Raw genomic sequence first — 23,800 nt, 5'->3', positions numbered from 1 at the left:
TACACCCTGAGACCACGGCCCCCTCGGTGACCGTCAGCCTCCCTGGAGGCTCCGGTCCCGCACCATCCCTCAGAAAGGGCCCGAGATCTTCCCTCGCACCCCCTTACTGTGCCTCTGTGCCTTCCGCGCCGTTCCGCAGATGCCGGGGTTAACGGATGAGCGGCCGGGCCGAGCCCGACCCGGCCCCGCTCCCGGCGCTCCCCTCAGGCCGCCATGTTGTGTTCCAGTCGCCCCGGCAACCGCGCATGCGCCAGCCCCGCGCGGCGGCCCGCTGCACACGGCACCGCCGGATGCGCATGCGCAGTGAGCACGGGGTTGCCAGCGCCGCGCCCCCGCCCGCCAGGTGCGCGCCCAGGTGCGGGGGGACTGTGGATGTCGCTCCCTCAGATAAATTTTTTTTTAATTTTTTTTTTTTTTAAGTGAACGGGCTGTCTGGACGAGAGCCATCAGGACCGAAGACAGAAGAATGGAGCATTAACTGGGGGAAACGTAATTTCGGCAGAGATCGCAACCCATTGGCCACCTACCCAAAAGGGACCTCAGTCCCTCAGTCTCGACTGGAAACAAAAACTGAGCCTGCGGACTAATTAACATGAGAAGCAACATGCTACTAGCGAATAGTGGCTTGAATACTAATTAATAGAAAAGTTATGTAGTTGGTAACCAAGGAGTGCTGATGGCTTTGTTTGTTAAAAGGTACAGCAAGCGTAAAGTTTTGATGATCACTGAGCTAGACTTCTGTGGGTTACCACCCAGCTCCCTGCTTTGCTCAAGCTAGAATAAAACCCAAAAATTCTTCGCCTCGAGGTGTCAATTTGCGCGGCGCACCCCGTACCGAGCCCACGTTCGGGACAACACCACGGACACGACTCCCCGGGGATGGCGGGGCTGAGCCGCCCGTGGATGGGGCGTTAAGGAGGGGAGCCCTGGGGACAAGAGATGTGCTCCATAAATCCAGCGGTGCGCCCTTTCTGCTGACAAATCTCCCGTGGCCGGAGCAGCGCCCCGGCGGGCTCAGATTCATCCCAGGTGATGGCCTGATCCCTGGCGGATCCTGCGCGCCACTGCGGGATGGGGAGAGCAGCCGCACCGCCAGCCCGGCATAGAGACCACCCCGGGAAGAGACCAGGGGCTGTGTTCCCCTCACCGAGCTGTCTCCAAAAACCTGCGTTTTGGAGAGCTGTGTCATCCCCTCCCTGTCGCCGCCCCCCGGTGTTTGCCTCTTGCTAAATGGACATCCTGTACTTTAACGTAGGCTTCAAAGGTGAGCAGAAAAGTTGTCTTTTCTATGCAGCGTATGTAGTAAAAATCAAAACACTAGGAAAAGGCGAAATGTTTGTCCGTGCAAAACAAGATCCCAATAGGGCGTTAAACAGAATAGTAGGAGCATTTTAAAAATGTTCAAGTATTTTAATTAAAGAAACTGGAATTGTATCCTAGTAAACTTGAAGAAGCCTGTTGACTTAGAGGCGAAGTTGTCCCCGATCCCGAGTTATGGTTGTTTCCTACCGGGCGCTGCATCTCTCTATAGGGCCGGGAAGTTTTCCGATTTGCTTCTTGGTTTTGCTGTTAAGCATGTTAAGCGTGAGTTAAGCGTGTGTTTCCATATGTGCGGGCCCGGGTCCGGCGCTCCCGGGGACACCCAGTCTTCTAGCGAAGACACACCTTCGCTACCCCAGCTAAAGGGTGGAACATTCTCACCATTCTGTCTTTATGTCTTCCAGAGGCAGCCCGAATAATAGGCGGCCGGTTAGCTCAGTTGGTTAGAGCGTGGTGCTAATAACGCCAAGGTCGCGGGTTCGATCCCCGTACGGGCCACAGCCGACTACTTTTTCTTTTTCCTCTTTTTTTTCATCTCTACAGTTTGTCCCAGCTATTCCCACCCACCTCACGCGGTTCTGCTGAGACGCCGTGTGACCTCTGCACAAGGGCACGGCGCGGAGCGGGCCGGGGTGTGTGTGTCTGTCTGTCTGTCTGTGCGGGGCTCGAGCACCCAGGGCGGCTGCAGCACGGACCGAGCTTTATCGCGTTCCTGCGGCTGATGGAGCCCGGCCGGCTCCGGCAGAAGGCGATTTCTGTTTCTGCGCGGGCGGCTACAGCGTGCTGTCGGTGACCCCTTCGGGCTCTTTTCTGTGTGGGCTGCCCTTCCCCCGTGACACGCGCTCCCCCGCCCGGAACCTCGCCCGGTGACAGCGAGTGGCGGAGCAGACATTCACAGAATGGGTCGCGTTGGAGGAGACCGTAACTCGTCCGACATCCCCGCTAAACACACTTGTCCTACAGGACTGCGTCCTGACCGTTCTGGGATATCTCCAGCTGAGGGAGACTCCACAACCTCTCTGAGCAACCCGTTTCAGTGCTCGGTAAACCTGCACAGCTAAGTTCTTCCGCATGTTCAGGTGGAACTTTCTGTGCATCAGTTTCTGTCAGTCATCTCGTATCCTAGAGGCTGGTACCTCCGAGAAAAGCGTGGATCCATTCTCTCGGCACAAGCTCCTTTAGACATTTATACACAGTCGTGAGGTCTCCTCTGAGTTGTCTCTTCACGAAGCTGCAAAGGCGCGACTCCCTCATCCTTTTGTCGTAAGACAGACGCTTCCAATCCCGCAACTATCCCCCACTGTCTTCCACTGTACCCGCTCTAGGAACTCCATCCCTCCTGTACTTTTCCTGAGCTCGAACAGCGGAGCATCCCAACCCACGGTAACTCCGCCCGCGGGTCCCACCTCCAGCCCCACCTGGGGCCAGGAGCTCCGGGCGGTTTCTGCCCGCGCGAGCCGCCGTCGGTGCCGGGCGGCCCCGCCCCGGGGGGGGCGCGGCGGGCGCTGCCGGGGGCGCCATTGGCCCCGCTGCCGGTGCCCCACGCATCCCCCGCGCCGCCGACACCGCCGGGGCGGCCGCCGATGCGGCGCCCGCCCGCCCGCGCCTGCCAAGATGGCGGCTCCCGGGGCGGGGGGCGCCGGGGCGCTGCCGCCCCCTCCCCCCGCTGAGGACGAGCCCCCCGGGGCTCCCCCCGGCGAGGCGGCGGCGGAGGGAGAGGAGGGCGGCGGCAGCGGCGCGGAGCTGCTGGCGGTGACGGAGGAGCTGGTGCAGAGCTTGGCCGCCCTGGAAGCCGGCGCGGGGGCGGCGAGCGGCACCGTGCTGTACCTGCGGGCGGAGGGCGCGGGGCCGAACGCCGGCGAGCAGCTGCGGCTGCTGGAGAGCCCGGAGCCGCCGTCGCCGCCCCGTCCCGCCGCCGCGCCGCTGGCCCCCGCGGAGCTCCGGCGGGTCATCGAGCAAGTGAGCAAGGCCCAGGAGCAGCTGAAGCCGGCGGCGGCCGCCGCGCCCCCGCCGCAGCCGTGCCCCGCGGGCGGCATCATGCAGAACGCCGCCCGGCAGCTGCAGAGCGTGGCCCAGCAGGTCGCCCTGCAGCAGGGCAGGGCCGCGGCGGCCGCCCGCCTCCTCCCGCAGAAGGTAACCTCGAGGGCTGGGCTGGAGGGAGGTTGTGGCGCTCCGTTGGTGATGAAAACTACGGCTCTGGCGGGTTTAATTTTTTTTTTTTTTTTTTTTCGTTCTCCTCAGTCGCACCTGCTCTCAGGTGTAGACTGCAGTCCCATAGCTCAAAGGCACAGCTTTCAGTGTGGTTTAGGAAAATCCGTGTTTGAATGTAGTTGACAGCTGCTGTGGCCAGTATTTTGGTCTGACAACACGCACAGCCAAGAACAGCTTAGCAGAGCTGTTTCGTAGTGGTTAAGTGGTGATACAAAAGAAGTTACTGCATGCTTCTTGCAGGTTCCTGGGCTTTCAACCCACGATTGGGGTGCAGGTTGTGAAGTAATTGATTTGAACTGTGGCAGAAATTTGGATGAAACAGAGAACCTGTAAGGGAGATGAATAGTAGCATCTGATTCTGTGAATCATCACCACAAAGTTTTTGTGAAGTGAACACGTTTCATAGGATGTCCTGGACTGGGCATTTGGCCTGTGTCATGTAGCAGACTGTAGTTTTCCCGTGTGCGGGGTTTGCTGAAGGTTGTGAATGTGCCTGGGGGGTGGCATAACTCTGCTATTCCAGCCAGGCCTGCTAGTAGGAAACAAAGCTGTGACATGGCCTTAGAGCAGACTTTACATGCTTTAGCTGAACAGCAGTCACAGCAGAAAATGTGCAGGAAAACCCATGCCTTGAAGGAAGGGGATCTGTGCTTTGATGCATTAAGATGGAAAGCTTATGATGTGCAGCGGTTTCTTCACGCTTTGCTTTAAGGGCATGTGTGTATTATCTTGATAAGTATTGTATTTATTTATTATTACTGTATCTGTGTAATTGCAACTCTTCCTTTTTTCCACAAAAGCAGCTGGAAGCCATTTGTGTCCAAGCTCAGCCAGGACAGATGAAGGAAACCGAAGGGTCAGTGACATCATTGGCACCCATCCAGTCCAAAAGCATAACGCTGAGTCAGCCAGTTGGTAGGAATTCTAGCATACCAGGACTTGGCGTTATTAATCCCCAGATAATTAGGATACAGCCTGTTTCAGGAACTGAGCAGCAGCAGCTATTCCTGCATAGTTCTTCTGAGTCTCTGGTTCAGTTGCTTATGCAGAGGCCTTTACCCTCTCACAGCTCAGTGTCTGTGGACAAGATTCCCCTATCTAAGATGGTGAATGGACGGAGGGCTGCTTGTGCCACAGCATCATCTTCAAGGTCTCCAAATCCTACCGTGGCTGCAGGCAGTTCAGCAAGTACACCAAGCCTTGAAAAAAAGCAAAAGGACGACAAGTTAAAGAAATCCTTGAAGGTGAAAACTCGTTCTGGACGGATTTCACGCCCCCCCAAATACAAAGCTAAAGATTATAAATTCATTAAAATGGAGGATTTGGCCCATGGTCATCAGTCTGATTCTGATGACTACTCTGAGCTGAGTATAGAAGATGATGAAGAAGGGAAGGTGAAGGGAAAGGATGCATTATTCAGTTCTTCAAATTACAATCTGAAACCCAAAACATTTAAATGTCAGACTTGTGAAAAATCTTACATAGGAAAAGGAGGCTTAGCAAGACATTATAAACTTAACCCAGACCATGGAGAGCTGGAGTCTTCACCTCAGAAAATACCTCTAAATAAGCCTAATGGAAGTATATTTGTGGAAGAGGAAATGATGAGTCCAATACATTTGGATTCAATTGCTGTCACTTTAAATCATGAGAAAGCACTAGCTACCAGTCTGGAAGAAACTGTTGATTCAAAGGCTGGAGAACAGGTAAAGTGTTACTTAAAAAACCTGTCAGTTCTGTGGAAAGTAGAATGGTAGTTCTGTAGCTGCACAGTCTTGTACTGCTCAGAAATACCGACTGATAGACTACATTAGGCAAATTTCCCATTGAAGTCCTTTAAAAAGCAAATTGCCTCTTGCAGTGCTGCAGCAATAGTACTCTTGCACAGACACATACAACTAAATGTGCTCTGAGTGTTCATTTCTTACTGGGTTTCTGACATAAGTTTTCACCATGTCTGCATAAATGACATTCTTCTCTGCATTTGGATAAGTTACAGCTTTTAGCATGACAGCAGCACATCATCTGCTCTCTCATTTTTTGTTGCTGAAATAATGTCATCACAGAAAAATCTCTTATTTGGAACACAACAGTGAACTGCAACTTTTCCTAGAGCAGGTTTTCAAAGTGAGGCTTTGAAACCCTGCACACCAAACACTGAAATTTGAGTCCCTGGGGTGGAAGCTGCCTCAGCTGCCATTTTTTTCCTGTGATGTTCTAAGCTGGTCACTTCAAAGAAAAGTTTCTCTTTTAATATTGAAATGACTCCTAACATTTTGCAGCAAGAGCTGATGCAGCTGCTGGCTAGGAAAAAGTACTCGTTTAGATGCAGGGGTGTCGCATTTATTACTTGTCTTTGTAATTGTGAAGTTGTTCTCAGGAAAGTGAAAATTTACAGCTTAAGGTGCCAGTGCAGCAAACAAACCTTCTCTCAATCTCTAAACTCAGTTGCCATCTCTGGAAAAAGAGAATTGCAGAATACTGAAGTGTGCTCTCTGAATTATTGTGGTTTGATACAGACAGGAAGCCAATCAAGATCCCCATGCTCAACCCCTAGTCCTATATCAAATTTAGAACTAATTTAGTAATTTAATCCCTGGATAGAACTGACATAAATTTGCCATTTATAGAGCTTTCCTAATCAGTAGAATAGTAGGGAGTTACTGAATGTTGGGATGCAAATGTACAGGTTATGCAAAGAAGCCTGATGTACCTCAGTACTATTATAAACTTGTTTCTTGAAAGATGCTGGAACATCTTAGAAATTTTAGCTTGGAAGATATTTAAATAAGAAGTCACTGCTTTGAACAGTTAAAAAGTTTTACACTGAACTTATAATGATAACTTAAACATAAAAGGTACTTTAACTTCCTGTGTGAGCTTATAACAGAGGCTGCTTCCTAGCTGTATTCCTAGGGAAGATAGGATTTTGAAATGTGGTAACTGGGCAGTACATTTTGATATTTAATTACTGCACTTGTCACTGTTCATGATGTCAGAGTTTTTGTCTCTCTTATAAAGTCTTCATGCCTTGACATGGTTACAATGAAACCCAAATTATTCTTTGAGTATGTTTTACTGCTAATTAAGCTTTATTTCTACAACCTCTTTATCTAAAGAGGACATATTTTATTTCAAAAGTATTAAATGTATTTAAGCCACTTAAAACATCTCTTTCATTACGTTTAGTTAATCTTCTTATTTTGTATGAGATCTTGTGGTTAAAAAATGCTAACTTTGCAAATAATGGCATATGTGTGATGCAGAAGTAGCAGTCTTACTAATGTGTTGGACTTATTCCACAACTTTCTTTGCAAGTTATGCTTGTATCTGGCTTTGCATTACTTCAATATGCTATTTATTGTTTGCATAGATGACAAACTTAATTCTAAAACTGTCTTCCTCAAAACTGTTTAAAGCAGTGAATAAATACTTTTCCTTTTAATTAAGGCTTCAGAGTGTAAGGAAAGCAGACACTTGCTGGCAGAACAACCAAATGAAACCAGTTCAGGACACCGGGGGCCTGTAATACCAAAAGGACCTGGAAGACCCAGAAGACCAAAGAGACGTGGTCGGCCCAGGATGGGTGGAAGATCCAGGTGTTCTGGAAGGCTTAGCAGACCTGGTCAGTCCCCTTCAAAGTCACTTAGTAGTGTGTCAGCAGAACACAATGTATTCAGAAGAAAAGCTAGGTTAAAAGAGGTATGGTTCTCTTCTGCAATTACTTCACAAGTTATTTTTCCCCTGCCCTATTCCCCTCCCACCCCTTTTTTTAGCTCAGATATCTTCAATGAATTATTTTCAAAAAAAACCTTTTTTTTTTTTTTTTTTTTTTTTTTTTTTTTTTTTTTTTTTTTTTTTTTTTTTTTTTTACATCCTCATGTATGGACAAGGTAAAAGCCTTAGATGGTTTGTAAGAAGAAAATGTTTTTTTAAGAAAAAAATACTTCAACAGAACACTGGAAAAAGGGAAAATGGGAACTCAGTTTGGAAAAGGACTTTTGACATGTAGATATATTGTTGCTACCCTTTTTTCTGGAGAAGGAAAGTTACTAGCTACTACTATATATCTCCTCCAACACAATAAAAGAAATAGTAATTAAAAAACCGAAACCAAACCCACAAAGAAGGTCTTGGGGGAGGATAGAATGGGGATTGAAATCCAAGTAACACAATTTGTTCATTGTTTTCTGTGTGTTGTAGATCATTTATGGCTACTAAAGCTACTGAGGTTGCTGTGCTTGTTATGAATTGGCAATATTTGTGGGACTGAGTTTTGTCCGTACATGAGCAGTAACTATTGTGAGGTTTTGTAACTTAACCCATTTTGGAGTTAGTTAGTTTGCATCTATTCTTGAAGCTGCCTAAACATACAGCATACAGTCAAAAAAAAGTAGTGATATTTATTTTACGTTTTGAAAATGGGGTGCATAACGTGTGGGCTGCTTTTTCCTAATAATCTCATTCTGGCTTTTGACAGCTAATACAACAATGTGATAATGAAGACTTAATGGAGCTGGCTCTCCCACGTCTTACAAAGCTTGTTACAGTGTATGAGTTTCTGTTGATGAAGGTGAGTTTTTACATAAAAATATTAAATTATTTTAGGGATGTGTCCATTAGTATACATAAAAATATTCCTTTAGAGATATAATTGAATTTTCTACATTAGTATTGTGCAACATGCAGATGTTCAGTTTTATGCAGGCAAAACTCTGAGTAGATCTCAACTCAAAACCTTGCTTTTTGCTGTCTGGTTCAGTGGCATTTTGAATATTCCACAGTCTTTTGACTTGAATGTTTCTATTTTAAAATGTTGAACAGAACAAAATTGACAGATTTCAATTTAATCTTTTTTTAAAGTATAGGGAGGGAGAAAAAAGCCCTTTTCTATTCCTCTCTTATTCCTAGGTGGAAAAAGGATATCCAGCCAAAGCTTACTTTGCAGATGTGTATAGGGAATTTGAAGATTTGCATAACATGGTCAAGAAAATGGCTTATGATCACCTCAGTAATTCTGATTCTGTGAATTGCCAGCAGCCTGTTGAAGTAAAAGATGCTAAGGTAATAAAGCACTCTGGAACTGTGGTTGGTTCGTTTGCTTGCTTTATTTTGAATGCTTCACGTTTTTAATTTTCTCTGATAAGCTTTCTCCTGCAGGTGAACTTACTTGAAAACATGATTTTTAATTAGCAAAAATAGACATTATTGTGAAAAGTCCAACAATATACCAAGAAGAAGAAGAAATCCATAATAAAACTGCAATTCTAGTTTATATCAGTGGATACACTAGAAACATTAAAAAACAATTCTAGCAGTGCGGATACCTGCCTTGCGTATCTAGGGTAGTATGAAGCTGCATATTACTGCAAGGTTTATTTAGCATTAGCCACCTATAAAAGTGCATCCTGATGTTTGATCAGGAAGGGGGGGGTCTATATTTAAAATGAGTGCCCTTGATTTAAAGAGATAAGTCATTTCATTGCAAAATGAGGGCAGAATGAATGCATCTATGCAGTTCACAGTCACAATAACAAACGTGAAAGGTAGCGACTACATTAATAAAATTGCAAACTGTTATTTCAGTGACTCCAGATTCATTGTTTATGGAGCTGTATCTGGAAAGACAGATGGAACATCTTTCTTGCTTCTCTTCTGTGTTCATGTGCATCCTTAATATAGAATGATGCTCTTTAAAAAAGAAAAACAAGACCAAACCAAATGCCAAAACAACCTAGCCTGGAGAAGCTGGATAGTAGCACACGTACATAAGGAGGAGGCACGGGAATGGAATGTGGGGGGGGGGGGGGGGAAAACCTTAACTACGCAGAGATACTCTAAACAGGAAGACTTCAATGTTTTTTATATGATGGAGAGCCTCAATAAGCTTTATTAAATACTGCTCTGAGTGACTGTCCCTGGGTTCTATATATAACCATAATTCTTTCAAGTTTGCCTGTTAACAGTCACCTTCAAATGAAGGTCATGTGTCAGTGTGAAGGCTAGTAGAAGACATCGGAGTCTAAACACTTGCATTGAGCTGAAGTGATTGTCAGGCTAGACATGATGTAGTTCTAGTTCAATTTTAAGAAAAATAATCTGTATTTCAGCATTTTGTATTCAGATCTGAAAGAGTAACTTTTACTTTTTTTCCTTATATCTGTTTTTGAAGGTTGCTGAATCTCTAGGAATCACAGAAATACTCAGTGGAGAACAGAAGATTCAAGGTGCAGGCTCTTATTCACAATGTGTAATTAAAATGGTTAGTGAGCAAGTGCCTGTGGACATACTGGGACAAAAACGGTCAGCTGAGGTATGGAATACCTTTGTGAAGATTAACAGTGAAACTAAGACAAATTAAAACTTGAAAAAATGCAGAATTATTCCTTACAAAATCATGCTAGTATTATCTGAGTCATTTTAAAGTAAGGCTTTTGTGGTCACAAATACTGAAAATACTCTGCTGTGGTATCAGAACAGGGCATATGAACTAGCACACCAAGTCTGTGCTTTGGGATGACGCTTGGTAGTATTCAGGACAGAGTATCAAAGACTTACAGGTCTTTGATACAGGGACAGAAGAATTTTGTTGAGGTGCTGGTAACTGGGGGCTCCACAGATTCCAACCTGTGTTAGAAGAAATGGCCTAATCTACAGCAGGTTCAGACGATGGAGAAGTGGTTGCTCTGCTAATTGGTGGCAGATAGAGGGGCATGAAAACAGGTTTTTTTCTTTCTGATAAGTCAGTTGATGAGCTTCAGTCTGTTTAGAGCTGTAGCAGAGAGCTTTTTTGTCCCCTTGGAGTTTTGGCGAAGTGTTTAAATCCTTACCTCTTAGGAAGACCTTTAGTGTAAATCCTGTTTTCAAGGATCAGCAGTTCATTGTCATGATATTCCCAGTTATCTTTGCCAATATTGTCAACTGTTACAGGGGCAGCAGTTAATCATGTCTTGTATTGACAGAGCTCAGGGGAAGAGCTGTTGCCACCAGCCAAAAGGACCAAGATAGAAGATGTAACAGAGACTGTGAACAATGCTTATGCCAGTCAAGATGAAGTGAAAGAAAAGAGTGGGAGTTTGTGTACACTGTTTGAAAAGGATGGTAACCTCTTCAGATTTTCCAGTTCTGTTCTGTTCACGGAGGAGCTGAACAAATCTTTGTTGTTCAAGCTACTGTGGTTTTTGTCTTACAGTTTCATTTTTTGACTTGCTTCCCAGGTCCTTCGAAAGCAGCTGTTTAACTGGAAAGGCCTCATGAGGAGGGAAAAGTTACAGATGATGCAGACAGCAGTAGCTTAATCCTGGATGCATGATAATCAGTTATGGATACTACTTAGGAGCATAGGACTGTCCTCTGCTGTGTGCTTCCTGTCTGTCCTGTCCCTCTGAGTGCGTGACCATTGTGTCAGCTATGGGAGAGCAGAGGAGGAGGAAGCAGAGTGCACCTCCTTCCTCTTGGCCCCAGCCAGCTACAGTAGCAGAATTACCAGAGCTTTGTGGAACTTGGAGAGGGAGAGCTGGTGTAGGCTGTCCTACATCCATTATTGGAATACATCTTGTATTGGAATCAAAGCACCATTTTGCACCACAGTCTTCAGGTGGTTGCCTTTCTTTTTATTCCTTCTTCATGTTTCATCCTGCTGCCCTTCAGATTAGCAGGGTAACAGTGAAAGGAAAGTAAATGTCTAGTAAAATACGTTTATCAGTACCATCCACTTTATAAATACCTTGTTCTGGTGTTGCTGTAAGTGGCTTTGCTTTTGCCCTTTGCATGTCTTTCAGCCAATGGTTATTTTTGTTCTCCTCCCTTAGATTTTCTTTCTCTGAAAGGGTCTCTGCATGACCATGCTTACTTTCTTGCTGCACTCTGATTTTTTTCTGGGCTATGAGTTTTTAAAATTACATTTTGCTTGCACCTGCTAGTAGGGTGTTAGCTAGTGCAAAATGTTAAAAATAGTCCTCTCTGCAGTGTTAGGTCTCTTTTTTTGTGCAGTGGTATGTTTAATAACAAAAAAAAAATTCAAAAGCAAACTGACTTACTTATTCCTTTTGACCTTTAATAATAAAGACTGACAGCTCATACAACTGCAGTGTCAACTACTTTTCAGGGTTTGGGACCCTGGTCAGGTCCAGGTCAATTAACTGGTAGGACACTGCATTTCTTGTGGTTTTTACCTTTTCTGGCACAGGACAAAAAGTGCTGCTGGGGCTCTTAGCACAGCTAGTTATATGTAGTAACCTGATGACAATTATGAATCCAGGGTGAGCTTGATTAGGAACAGAAATTTAAACAGAATTTTAAATGCTTCCATCAACTTACTAAAAGTGATGAGGATGAGCAGCTGACAAGTTTGTGCCTGGTAAAGTCTTTATCTTTTAATGTTACTGACTGCATGATGGAAGAAAACTGAGTTTGCCTTTCAGCCCAGGCTGTCTTCAGGATGAACAGAAAAATGCTGCCCCTTAATGTAAGGCCTCTTAATATAGAAATACTTGATAAAATAACACTATTCAAAAATTCCTTAAATATTTTTTTATAGTGACTTTCTCATTGGGAAGTTCTATGAAACTCCTGTTCAGTGCTTCAGGTTTGCTAATTTGAGGGAAGCAAAATAGGGAAATAATTTTGGAGGAAAAGCTGGACTATTGCTGAAAAATAATTTTTTTTTGACATGCAATATTAGATTGCCCAACGAAATAATACTTCTTTCCCCTTTTCAGGTTTTAATCCATTAAATGGAGAAATCCTGCTTTCAGAAGATAGGCACATCACTTGCTGTACAACTGGAACTACATTACAGCCAGCAGAGGAACATAATTCACTTGCTGATTCGGGAGTTAGAATCGATGGTGAAAATGCAGGTACCTTCTCCCAGACTGTGGAAATGAGGATAGAGTATCCCCAGCCCGTGAGCACACAGGGACCGGGGGTGGCAGGTGAAGTTTCTCTGCTGCACACTGAAGTGGTGCTGCCTGTCGGAGCGGGCGGCTCGGCCGGGCCGGGTCAGGCGCGCTTTGTGAGCGGGAGCGCGGCGGCTCCTGAGCTCCGCGGCTCCGCGTCAGAGCAGGCGGCGGCCAGGCAGAGCAGCAGCCTACCCACGAATGAAGAAAATGGTCACGGTCAAAAATATCGTGAACTGCAAGAAGAAAACCCTAATTTTGCAATTAAAGAACGTTCTGAGCAAGTCCATAATGCTGATATGACTGATGAGATACAGGAGCTTGAAAAAGTTTTTTCAACGAACGTTGTGCCAATAAAGTACCCCCAGAGTGCTCAGACTCAGTCGCACCAGAACGCTGTCCAGGGAGCCTCCCTGTCCGCTCATGGGAACCAGGAAAATGCTTTCAAAAACGAGAGTGAATATCCTTGTGGGACACAGGAAGCACAGGAGCTGGCAAATGCAGTTACGGTAGATGAAACTGTGGCTTTTGAGATTTCTGATGAGAGCCATGATTTTTTGTCTCAGGGACACGAACAGATTTTTATTCAGACTTCAGATGGGCTTATCTTGTCTCATCCAGACACTGCTGTTTTGTCTCAGGCTGAAGGCATCGTTATTGTGACTGATTCCAATGGTACTACAATGCACATTCGCACATCTGAAGGGATACCTCTGGAAACAGTGGAAGCACTACTGGCAATGGAAGCAGGTGGCCAAAGTGAAGATATTTTGCTCTCGCAAAGTGAATTGGAGCCATAAATTAGGATACCCTATAAGCTTTCTTCTGGAAAAGACTGATTATAAAATGTATATTTTTCTAATGTGAATACTGAGATAATTGAAATTTAACTTATTTGTAAACGGTTTCTATGCCCCGTACTTTTTATAACTTATGTTTATATAAATCTAGCAGCATTGCAACCAAAAATTCTAGAATTAACATTGTTCTATTTGCTTTATATGTTGGGGATGGGTGGAAAGTGGAAATCTTGTCAACCCTAAACCTTGCACTGTTCCCTTTTGTTACGTAGTTCCTTTTCTCTCTAGCCATCCAAAAATGCAGTAAGTTGTACTGCTGTTCAGCAGTGATGTGCTGTGTACTGGCAAGCTGTATATGGGTAAAATAAAAGCTGTGTTAAAAATGTGCATTTTCTGTGCCACTGAGATTACAAAACACTGTTATTGCGCTTTTTAAAAGGTGTCTTGAATATTCATAAGCATCTAGACTTGATGCACATAAATCTGCCTGGAAAAATGGGCAGGTTTAAGTATAATCCACCCTTGTGCATTCTGGGAATAATGTGACAGCCTAGCTGATCCTTAGTGAAATAAGCATTCAACTGAGTTAAGAGACAAAAATAGCCTCAAACAAGATCTGATTTTTACTGAACAGTTGGAAGTGTATTAAGTTGCTTGTCTGATGTTTAGCCACACCTTTTAAAATTGCTGTTACATAGACATAAATGGGAAGGTGCGTAAGTAGTGATCTAATTTTCCTTAATTAGGTACCAAATCCTTTTTTTGCTTTAGTCTGTCATGGCCTGTCTTTGTTTGACTGGTATTAGACTCCTTGTTTTCTTTTCAGAGGATGCATCCTTTATCAATTCTACCCTTGGACCTTTCCAGTAACTCCACACTACCTTGTACTGTTTAATCATAATACAAAGAGACTGTTGCTCTAGGCAGGGAGGAAACTTGGCAAATTACTTGAATTTTTGTCATACTTTCAATCTCATCCTTGGATCAGATTATATTTTTGTGGAGACCTCCTACCAGCATCTTGTCCAAGGCACTGTCTTTTCTTTCAAGAAGTTTAGCAGGTGAAAAAGAATAGTATTAAATGAGCAGATATTAGTGAAAAGTGATAACATCCTTAAAAAGTGTGTGTCACCTCATTGCTGAATAGATGCAGCTACTGGGACAATTGGACAAATCTGCCAAGGACAGGAGAGTTGTTCTTAAATTGAGTATGAACACTGATTCTTTTTCATGGTATTGTGACTGAAGAAAAACACTAAAATTGAATCTAAACAGAATGCAATTTGCAGATTAAATAAACTGCTCTACATCCCTTTAAACATATTTGGGTTAGGCTTTTTTGGTTTTTTTTTCTTGGTTGCATAGATAGTAGAAGATGAATTTGATTACCCAAAATGTTGCCTTTTATGACTAGTTGTGAAAGATACTGCACATTAACAAGTAACTATTTGTTTTGGGTTTTTTTTCCCGCTTTTACAGAGGATACAGACCTACCTTGTAAGTGAAGGTAGCATACAAAGCAAAATTCTGCTGATCTTTCAAAGTCGTTGATTGCAGTGAGCAATTCTTTATGATCCTCTTTTGTACTGACTGTCTAATAATTATATTTGAGGGCTACAAATACAACAATCAACTGCCTAGAGGTAGAATGACAAAACATCTCTGCAGTGATTTTGCAGTAATCTTCCAATACCCAACAACAGTCAATAAGCAAGAGGGTCTTGAATGTGAAGACCCCTTCCTGAAGAGCTTTTTTCTTCTTAAGAAATGAGAACAAACCACAATTTCCACCTGTGCAGAAAATGAAAACTTGCTTCAATTTTTCCTTCCCTATCAATTTTCACATGCTGGGAAATACAATACACCTACTCTCATCTTAAAAGAACAATTCTATATGTGAACCAGTCTTTTCTCCTTGGAAAATATTTTTTGAAGTACCAAGATGTTTCCATAGTGACATTGGTCTGGCCCAACTCAGATTAATTAAGTGAAACACTTCCACTGAAAAAATAACAAAACCCAACAAAGCTGTTCCTAACTTTATTCTCCTTGAACTACAGTAGAATTTCTAGATGCTGGAATTGTGGGCTAAGAATAAAACTCTTACTAGCTGCCAGAAAATAACCTCATTGTTCAACAGAGTAACATTTCAAGAAAACTTTCCAATTCATGTCTGTCTATCCTGGTTCTGCAGGAAACAGATGTATTTCCCTTACTAAGCTTATGAGGTTTCAGCTTAGGGCTAATTAGGTAAGTGACCCTGCTTTTCCTATCAGTACAGAGGGATGGACACACCTTCAAACCAAAACCACTTGACATCAGTAACAGTGACCCAAAGAAAAAACTCCCTGAGCTCTGTGACAGGCAGCAAACAAGATGGGATACAGCCTTGACTAAAGTAGGTTTTGTTTTATTCAATGGATGCTTTCATGAAACATCTCTTAAAAAAAAAAAAAGAAAAGTTAGAATTAATTAAAAGAGACAAGACCTTATTATATAATGACTGTAGAATGCTGAGTTGTACTAAACCTTTCCTGGGTGCTGGTTCAGACTTGGATCACTTTTGAGGGTGACGTACCCAACAACACCAGAATCAAAACCAAACCAGAAATGCTGCAACAGCATTTCAGAATCACATACCAAATTATGTGGATCCTTTTGGATTTTTTTTGTGCTTTCCTTTCCTTCACTTACAAAGCAAGTACAAAACCATTTGCCCTGTTAATTCATGCAAAAAAAAAAAAGCCCATGAAAGATCAAGAAGTGTTGAATTTCTATGGCAAGAGGGACCATGTAGATATTTTAGGCTGTCCAGACTTGGAAGGAAGTAACATATTTTGTTGTAGCTTCTACATGCATTGAATCCCCAGACCACCAAGCAGTCTTGCCTCTTTCTGATTACAGAGCATTTAGCCTCCTACTTGTAGCCTCTGTGTTGCCCTTAAAATAGATAAAAACAACCAAAACTAGATTGTCCCACGCAGGACAAGGCGTTATCAGCCCAGACAAAGTAAGGAATATGAATAGAGAAAAATATTTTTAATAAGTTTTACAAAAAATCAACTTACTTGGTAAGCCTTGCAACATGCCAAATCAGTTTCATATAAGCATCACTAGGAGCCAGCCATGTAACCTTTAGAATTCTAGCACTGCCTGTGTCCTGTTTCCAGCAGCATGGCTTCGAGCAGCAGCATGCTGCTGTTCTCAATGTAAGGCTGGTACAACCATGATGATAAATACACCATCATCAGATCCTGGTCAGCAGAATGAGCAATGTCTTGTACAATTGTTTGCTTGAGTTGTAGTTCCTTCTTGTACATTTCAGACAGCTTCAGAGAAACCTCATCTGAAATGGATTGAAAAACCACACACATTGACCAGAACATTTAAGCAATTCTCTAAAACCTAAATTATACTCATAATACATGGATCATAAAAAAACCCAACCTCATATAAGCTATTCCCCAAATTTAGGCATCTTTTTTTTTTACAGTATTAATGTTGTTTTTACGTTAGAATATGAAATGCTAAACAATTTCCTCAGCTTTGGGATGTATTTCACACACTGCTGGTTTTGGCATGAGTCCGCATTTAATTATAGAGTAAGCAGTTGTACTGGTTCTCAGGACCCACTATAAAATTACCAGTTACAGCTGTTTCTCAAATAACTGGAATTTGATTTTACAATTTGGTAATGCTATCCTGCAATACAAGCTTCACATTTTAGAGTCGCTCTTGGATTTTAGCTAATATTAAGGATGGCCTCACATGCTGTGATGCACTTCAGCAATGCACGATCACCAATGAGCAATACCAATAGTGAAAAATGACAGTAAAAAACCCCAACAGACCAAACTGAAGCATTTATTGCAGAAGTTGTTACTAGTTACATTAATCAAACTGGTAGGGGGTTTAAAATGCATCTGTAATCCTTCATTGTTTAAATTACTAAAAAATAACCACACAAATTATTTTTAAAGAGAGTGATTCTTGTGCTTCTAACTTAGCCTGAACTATCATTGCCTTCAGAAGGATTTAGTATTTCATGGAGCAGACAGCATCACTAAAGGATTCAGTCACAACGGGTGTTTTGACAGCAGTTGTCTTTGTTATTCTTTTAAGCTGGCAGAAACTAATATATAAGATTCCTGCTAAACTGTGGCAGTGAAGTAAGAAGCAGAGCTTCACAGAGGTATGATTTTCACCTCACAAAGAAGGCAGTTGGTTTGCATGCAATCAGGCTTCTTTTAAATTCAGACAGCTTTAAAACTGGGGTAATACCAGTTGGGAGGCAGCACCTTTTGCCATCAAGCGAACGCTAAAAGAATTAATATTAACAGTAGAGTGTAACATTTCTTGTCTTGATTGACACTGAGATCAGAGGTATTTTTCTTTGGCTGCTTGAGAATTAACTGAGGTATAGCTTGCTCTTCACATTCAAGGATTTAATTTCAGCATCAAGTAACAAGTCAAGTAGTTAAGCCTGCAGCTTAACACCAGCAAGTTGCAAATACATCTCTGCCTGCAGAGGCCGTGGCTGTTGCAGCTTGGACACTGCAAGCTGCTGACAAATTTAGTTCTATGCTGTAATTGTTGCATGTCAGACAATGCTTGGCAGTCATCAGCAGTAACCCTAAACCAAGTGGTGCATTCATGTGTTTATTGATTAGATTAGTCAATTGTAAAGGAGACAGCACTCCCTCCCTCTCAGCAAGACATCCAAATAACAGGGCTTATTTTTCAGTCATAAATTAGATGACACTGATGACACAATGTAATTAGCTAAGATAATCAATATTTTACTTACAGAAGTATGGTGTGGGCCATGTATGAAAGAAGGGTGCCGTGCAATTCCCAGCTCCATGGTGGAATGTTTCCAAGTCACAGATTGCTTTAGTAGTTGAAGTAAGCTTTTCCATTTTTAGTTGTATTTTTGTCTGAAAATGATGAACATGGAATATAATGAATATCTCAGGAACATTAGGCTACTATAATCTTAAGCATTTTTATAAAACAAGCTATTTATAAAAACTATTTAATATTAACATTTCTAACTCACATTTTTTAACTCCAGACAGGAATCAAAACTGGAATCTATATAAAGACTTAATATGAGATACCCTGAAATTTTTGAACACTGCTGATATGACTCTGTTTTGGACATTCTTTTGTTTTCTACATGTAGAAATATACTAAAGCCCTCTCATTTGTTCACCTCCCTAGCTTTTCCTATAGCAACTTAGCACTGGGGAAAAACATCACACCGGTATAGCACAAGCCCTATCAAGACATTTTCTTACATTACCATATCGAGATGACTTTAATTTCAAAAGATCAGCAGCAGGTGAGAAAAGCAGCTCAAGCTACTACTGACAATACACCTAGGCTGATCTATCAGCTTGCTTCAAAAAATAGGTCATTCCATCCACTTCCTTCATGTGCCTCTGACTTTGTGCATTTGGGTAGGAAGATTTCCACCAAAATGAAGCTTGCAGGCAGTATCTTTACATCAAGCAGCTAAACCACAGGTACATCTGTGAACCTGTAAGCTCACATAAACTCCTAAGGAATGAAAAATAAATTAGGTCATAGCTATGTTTAGTATCTAATCTAACACTGCCTGCTTAGACTCCTGTTATTCAGGAAGAGTAAAAACTTTCATCAATGCATTTGTAGTCTGAATACAAAAGTATATCAAGGGGAAAAAAAAAAGGGAAAAAGACAATCCCCACACATTTTTCCCACAGAACGAAATCTGAGGGAAATCTAGCCAGTTTCCTGCTTTTTCTAAATACTGGAGGACTGTATCCTGTCTATATTAAAAAACAGATCTACCATCCTTTTAATGGGCCTCCACTTTGGCAAAAGGCTGTAAAAGTTTTAAAATAATTTAGTTTAGTTTAAAAAATAATTATAAATATTATTATAATTATAAGATTAAAAATTATAATATTAAAAAGCTTTAAAAATAATTTAAAATTACAATATCTGGAAGAAAAAACTGTTTGCTCCCTGTCAAATTGACAGATGACATTAGTTCCTAGCAAGGTATCCAGAAAAAAAGATGGGTTACGTAATAATTATCTTATTCCACTCTCCAGAGAAGATCTGCACAGCAAATACAGGCAGGCAGACTAAAAATATGACTGCATTATGTCCGATCAAAGACAGCTGCAAGGATATGATGGCAGGTAAAGCACTGCTTTATGCTTTGCTGTTTCTTTTGTTCTAAACAGAGGGAATAGCCAGGATGAGAAATAGAAAACAGGTGCAGCTTTGGAATGCATTCTTTGTACGATTTGTTTCCAGATCACTGCATAAAGGGGGGAGTAGAACTATAAGTCAACCGAAGATGTAAAACCAACTTTCAAATTTACCAATCAATCAAATAAAGGGTGAACTCTGGATTTATAGTTATTTAGGTTTGAAGTCAAAGAACTATGAATGAAAATCCCAATTTTCTGTCTACAATAAATATTTCAAGACATTTCCTTGTTACTTGAGCACACTTGGAATTGATTCATAATGACTAAGTCTGAAAAATGAATATTACCATATGATTTAAGGTCTCAAGTAATTCTGCACAGCAATTGTCCAGCTCTTCATTGTACTTTCGGGTTGGCTTTTCAGGTTCTGTGGCATTGTTATCACATGCTATCTCCAGTTTCTTGTCTTGAAATCTAAAATAGAAACATGAGGCAGCGTAAACAACTACGTATAGGTTCACTTGAGCAATGCAGACTTAAAGTCCTTGTGGTCTGATCCCACAAAATCTCTCACTCACAGGCTGTTCATGAGAATTCTTACATAAAAACAGCACAAAGTATAGCTGGCCATGTGAGCAAATGGGGATAGTACCATAATCTTCAGAGAGAAACAGAACTACTCTACCTTAGAACATGTGCTTGAAAAAACATTTGCAGGTGTTAAGATAACACTTTTTCCCTCTTTACCTTGCCCCTGTGCTGGAGGTTGTTCTGCCATCATCAACATGGTACACCCAGGCTTCAGCTGCTCCACAGGACAACCTGGTACCTGACCACAAACTCACCTTTGTGCAAATGTCATCCAAGTCATTTATTTGTGACCCCAGAGCAGCCAATGTACAGACCCCCACCCTGTCTGGCAGACTTTCCCACACCAGCTGTAAACTTAGACCAGAGAGAGAGAGCTGCTGAAGAGCAAAGGCAACATCTGGCACCATTACAGCAAAATATTCCTCAGCTTGTACCTGTCAGACAAACCTTCTTCAGCTGTCAGGACTCTGGAGAAGCTGCTCAAAGCCCTGTTAGTTAAGGTTTTTCATTACAGCATGAAAATAAAAGCTCTACCAAAGTGGTTTTTTTCAGTTTTGCTGTGGGATTTTTTTTTTTTTAATGGTGGTTGTGGTGGGGTATTTTTGTTGGTTCTTTGTTGGTTTTGTTTTAAATCATCACTATTACAATTTTTTGTCTGTACAAATCACTGATTCTTTTTAAAAATCTTCTGCACTTTTGACTTGAGGTTTTTACGCTTCACTGTAAAATATGCAAGCGAACAAGGGAACTCACATGGGCTGAGGTTTATAGAATTAGCTTTGAACTTGGTACATTATGTAAGTATTTAAAATATGCTATGTTTGAATATTTAAAAAAATATTTCCCATTTCTTACAAATATCATTACTATACGAGATATTATTTGAACGTAAATAGTTTATGTAACCAAAATGCAGCTGCTGAGTTTGATCTAAGAGCTAGCTTATCCACTGTGACATGTTCGTTTCCCATCTCCCAAAAGAACTTTCTAGTGAAGAAAGCAGATTAATTCTCTCAATAGAAGCAATTTTTATGCTAGCTTTATTTGCGTGCATTAGCATACTTACTGCTCACCGATCCTCATGTTGACTATTTTGTTTGCTGTAGTAAATCCATTATCATTCAGTCTCTCCCATTTCATCATTAAATTATGCCAGTCTGCTGCATTATCTTTAATTTTTCTTGCACTGACAGATAAAACAGGCCTTCTTGGAGTACTATCAGGAGGACTTTTTGCTGTATGAAAAAATAAAGATATTGAAGCCATTTAAAGCGTACAGAAACAAATCAGTGTCCAGCAGCTATTTGTGTGAAGGATTTCCTTGCTTTACTGATAAATATTACCGATTAAAGTAAAATAAAATTTACGTTATCTGTCTTTGGTAATGAAATCTAATTCCTCATATATTACTATTTGCAAGAAAACCATGTTATGAAACAAATGCAAGCACATTCTGTGTTGTGAAGTTGCAGCACAGACAGCAGTGGCTTTGTAGCGCTGGCAGATCTAGCAGTCTTCTGCCATCAAATGACAGCCAGATGCTAATGCAGTGTATGACAGAGAAATCATGGCAGCAATTACTGTGCATGCATACAGTGCTCATGCCATGAATGTCAGAATTAATTCACAGCAACACGTGAGCTGCAAGAGTTTGGGCAAAGGCTGGGTCCTGCTGAAGCTGGTGGATGCTTCACTGCTGAGCACAAAGCTCTCGTGTCACGGTGTCTCCTTGGAGAGCAGATGGCTGTAAGAACATATCCTCTCATTACACCAAGCAGCCCCACCTTTGCACTTCAGGCCCTGCCCTGGCAGCCAAAGCAGGGCTCAAAGCCAAGCCAAACGCCCTGCCTGAACGCTTGCTGGCATCTCTTTTATCTCTTTTATCCACAGAGATGCCTGAAAAGAGTTCATCACATCAAAAGATGTAAAATCCACACAAAATCACAGAATGGGTCAGGTTGGGAAGGGCCGCAGTGGGTCAGCGGGCCCAACCTTCCTGCTCAAGCAGGGCCATCCCAGAGCACATGGCACAGGATTGCGTCCAGACGGTTCTTGGATATCTCCAGTGAAGGAGACTCCACAACCTCTCTGGCTCTTCTGTTTCAGGGGTCGGTCACTGCACAGTAACCAAGTTCTCCATGTTCAGGTGGAACTTCCTGTGCAACAGCTTCTGTCCATCCGGCTAGTTGGCAGCACCGAGAAGAGCCTGGCTCAATTCTCTTACACCCACCCGTTAGATATTTATACAGAGATGTGGTTAAACCCATGGGGGGGGGTGGGCGCTCCACCCGGGGCATGAGCGAGGTGCTGGACACGGTGCACACCGGGGTGTGACAGCAGCAGCCCCGGTGGGCTGGCAGAGCACCACGGGCATATTAAACCCCGTTAGTCTGCTGCGGAAACGCCGGAACCCCGCCTCTGGCTGCTCCCTGCTGCTCCCCCATCCGCCCCTCCGGCTCCCTCCCTCCCTCCCTCACTCACCCGCCATGGCGGCCCCGCCGCCCCGCGGAAATTCGCTCACGTCCGGCCCCGCCCAGCCCGGCCCCCGGCAGCGCAGGCACCGGGGCCGCCGCCGCTCCGCCGCCTCGGGGCTCGGTGACGCCGCTCCCTGCCGCCCTGCCTGAGCCGCCGCCCGCGCCCCGGAGCGGTGAGTGCAGCCGCGGCCCCGCGGAGCCGGGGGGAACCCCTCAGGGCCGGCCCGGTCCCGCTCCCCTCCCCGGGCGCCGCCAGCGGGGCCTGCCGCGGGCGGCGCTCCCGGCCGGCTCCCGGGGCGCGGGCAGCGCTCGGTGAGGGGGCTCGGGGCGGGCTCCGGCGGCTGTCCCCCGCAAGGGCAGCGGCTGGAGGGGCTGCGTCGCCCTCCCCTTGCCGGGGCTCTGGGTCTGGGCGGTAAGTCCGGCATAAGCCGAGGTAAAGCCGGCGGGAAGGCGAGGCTGCCCCGTGGGTGTCCTGCCGTGAACCGCTGGTGCGAGAAAGCACCTGTTGGGAAGGAGCGGTTTGGAACATCTGAGTATTTTTCAACAGAATATGTCGAAGAAATACATTTGAGGAAGGGAGGTTAGGACAAGGGGGAATGTCTTAAAAGTGAAAGAAGGGCAGGTTTATGTTAGATACTAGCAATAAATTCTTCGTTGTGACAGTGGCAAGGCGCTGAAACAGGTTGCCCAGAGAAGCTGTGGATACCCCATGCTTGAGAGTGTTAATGGCGAGCTTGGATGAGGCTCAGGGCAGCCTGGTCTGGTGGAAGGTGTCCCTGCCCATGGCAGGGGAATTGGAACTGGGTGATCTTTAAGGTCCCTTCCAACCCAAACCATTCTAGGAGTCTTTGGGGGTTTCGTAGGGTGTCACAAGACCGTCAGCATGAATACAGCTGAATTTTCCCATCCGTTTAAGGATGTGCAGTGACTGTAGGTTCCCCTTTTCTATCCTTTCCACTTCTTTCATCTAGTGGTGTTTGTTTTTTTGTGTGTGGGTTGTGTTGGGGGTTTTTTTGTGGTTTTTTTTTGTTGTTGTTGTTTTGTTTTGTTTTTGTTTTTTGTTATGTCACAGAGGAAAGAAAACCAAATATAATTTGAACCAAAAATGCAACATTTCATTGTTCATTGTGTAAAGCCGAGTGTGTGTTAATCAGGTAGCCATGACCTGTGTGCCAGCTGGTCATTTGCCTGTGTGCAGGACACGTGAAAGCAGAGCTCCTTTGGCAGAGTGTGTGTTTGTGTTCTCTGCTCTGCTTGGCAGCATTCTGCTGTGAAAAGCTCTGGAGATGTGACACTAG

At 43.5% G+C, this 23,800-nt stretch overlaps 3 protein-coding genes and 1 non-coding gene across 13 annotated transcripts in view; 3 read left to right on the top strand and 1 right to left on the bottom strand.

The window, feature by feature from the left end:
- Positions 1-1,744: 1,744 nt before the first annotated feature.
- On the top strand, positions 1,745-1,818 carry TRNAI-AAU (transfer RNA isoleucine (anticodon AAU)). The gene has a single exon. It is a non-coding gene; the product is annotated as a tRNA-Ile (tRNA).
- A 1,116-nt stretch (positions 1,819-2,934) lies between these two features.
- On the top strand, positions 2,935-13,681 carry ZNF839 (zinc finger protein 839). Of its 3 annotated transcripts, XM_040066876.2 has the most exons (9): positions 3,355-3,453; positions 4,332-4,387; positions 4,601-5,237; positions 6,982-7,233; positions 8,012-8,104; positions 8,443-8,595; positions 9,704-9,844; positions 10,494-10,632; positions 12,252-13,681. In XM_040066876.2, the coding sequence occupies exons 1-9, from the start codon at positions 3,358-3,360 to the stop codon at positions 13,229-13,231; spliced, it is 2,547 nt and encodes an 848-aa protein (XP_039922810.1). In that variant the 5' UTR covers positions 3,355-3,357; the 3' UTR covers positions 13,232-13,681. The 3 variants fall into 3 exon arrangements, with proteins under 3 accessions (XP_039922808.1, XP_039922810.1, XP_039922809.2); XM_040066874.2 differs by having other exon boundaries at positions 2,935-3,453; positions 4,332-5,237; XM_040066875.2 differs by having other exon boundaries at positions 4,335-5,237.
- Positions 4,590-22,567, bottom strand: CINP (cyclin dependent kinase 2 interacting protein). Of its 7 annotated transcripts, none has more exons than XR_005701296.2 (6): positions 22,510-22,567; positions 21,095-21,263; positions 19,785-19,911; positions 18,039-18,168; positions 16,300-16,577; positions 4,590-4,730 (listed from the first exon to the last, which is right to left on the bottom strand). XR_005701296.2 is itself a non-coding variant. In XM_040066878.1 (5 exons), exons 1-5 carry the CDS (start codon positions 22,514-22,516, stop codon positions 16,375-16,377), a joined length of 636 nt encoding a protein of 211 aa, XP_039922812.1. In that variant the 5' UTR covers positions 22,517-22,567; the 3' UTR covers positions 16,243-16,374. The 7 variants fall into 7 exon arrangements, 1 of the variants encoding a protein (XP_039922812.1); XR_005701295.2 differs by lacking the exon at positions 22,510-22,567 and adding an exon at positions 22,259-22,387; XR_009207924.1 differs by lacking the exon at positions 22,510-22,567 and adding an exon at positions 21,813-21,830.
- A 28-nt stretch (positions 22,568-22,595) lies between these two features.
- TECPR2 (tectonin beta-propeller repeat containing 2) overlaps positions 22,596-23,800 on the top strand; it is a 44,505-nt gene continuing 43,300 nt past the window's right edge. The window contains exon 1 of one of the 2 annotated variants that reach the window (XM_040067213.2): positions 22,596-22,675. The gene's annotated coding sequence lies outside the window, so the exon portion shown is untranslated. The remainder of the gene's footprint in view (positions 22,676-23,800) is intronic. The other variant, XM_040067214.2, reaches the window with a different exon arrangement.

This window comes from Hirundo rustica, chromosome 6 (assembly GCF_015227805.2).
Source record: "Hirundo rustica isolate bHirRus1 chromosome 6, bHirRus1.pri.v3, whole genome shotgun sequence".
NCBI lineage: Eukaryota > Metazoa > Chordata > Aves > Passeriformes > Hirundinidae > Hirundo > Hirundo rustica.
This window is presented reverse-complemented; position numbering and strand designations above follow the sequence as displayed.

Coding starts and splice junctions, on each gene's coding strand:
- ZNF839 (XM_040066874.2), top strand. CDS start 2,935: ATGGCGGCTCCCGGGGCGGGGGGCGCCGGGGCGCTGCCGCCCCCTCCC. Junction 3,454..4,331: donor CCCGCCTCCTCCCGCAGAAG/GTAACCTCGAGG, acceptor TTTCCACAAAAG/CAGCTGGAAGCCATTTGTGT. Junction 7,234..8,011: donor GAAAAGCTAGGTTAAAAGAG/GTATGGTTCTCT, acceptor GGCTTTTGACAG/CTAATACAACAATGTGATAA.
- CINP (XM_040066878.1), bottom strand. Junction 19,912..21,094: donor AACATGAGGATCGGTGAGCA/GTAAGTATGCTA, acceptor TTTCTATTTTAG/ATTTCAAGACAAGAAACTGG. Junction 18,169..19,784: donor TTGAGACCTTAAATCATATG/GTAATATTCATT, acceptor CATCATTTTCAG/ACAAAAATACAACTAAAAAT.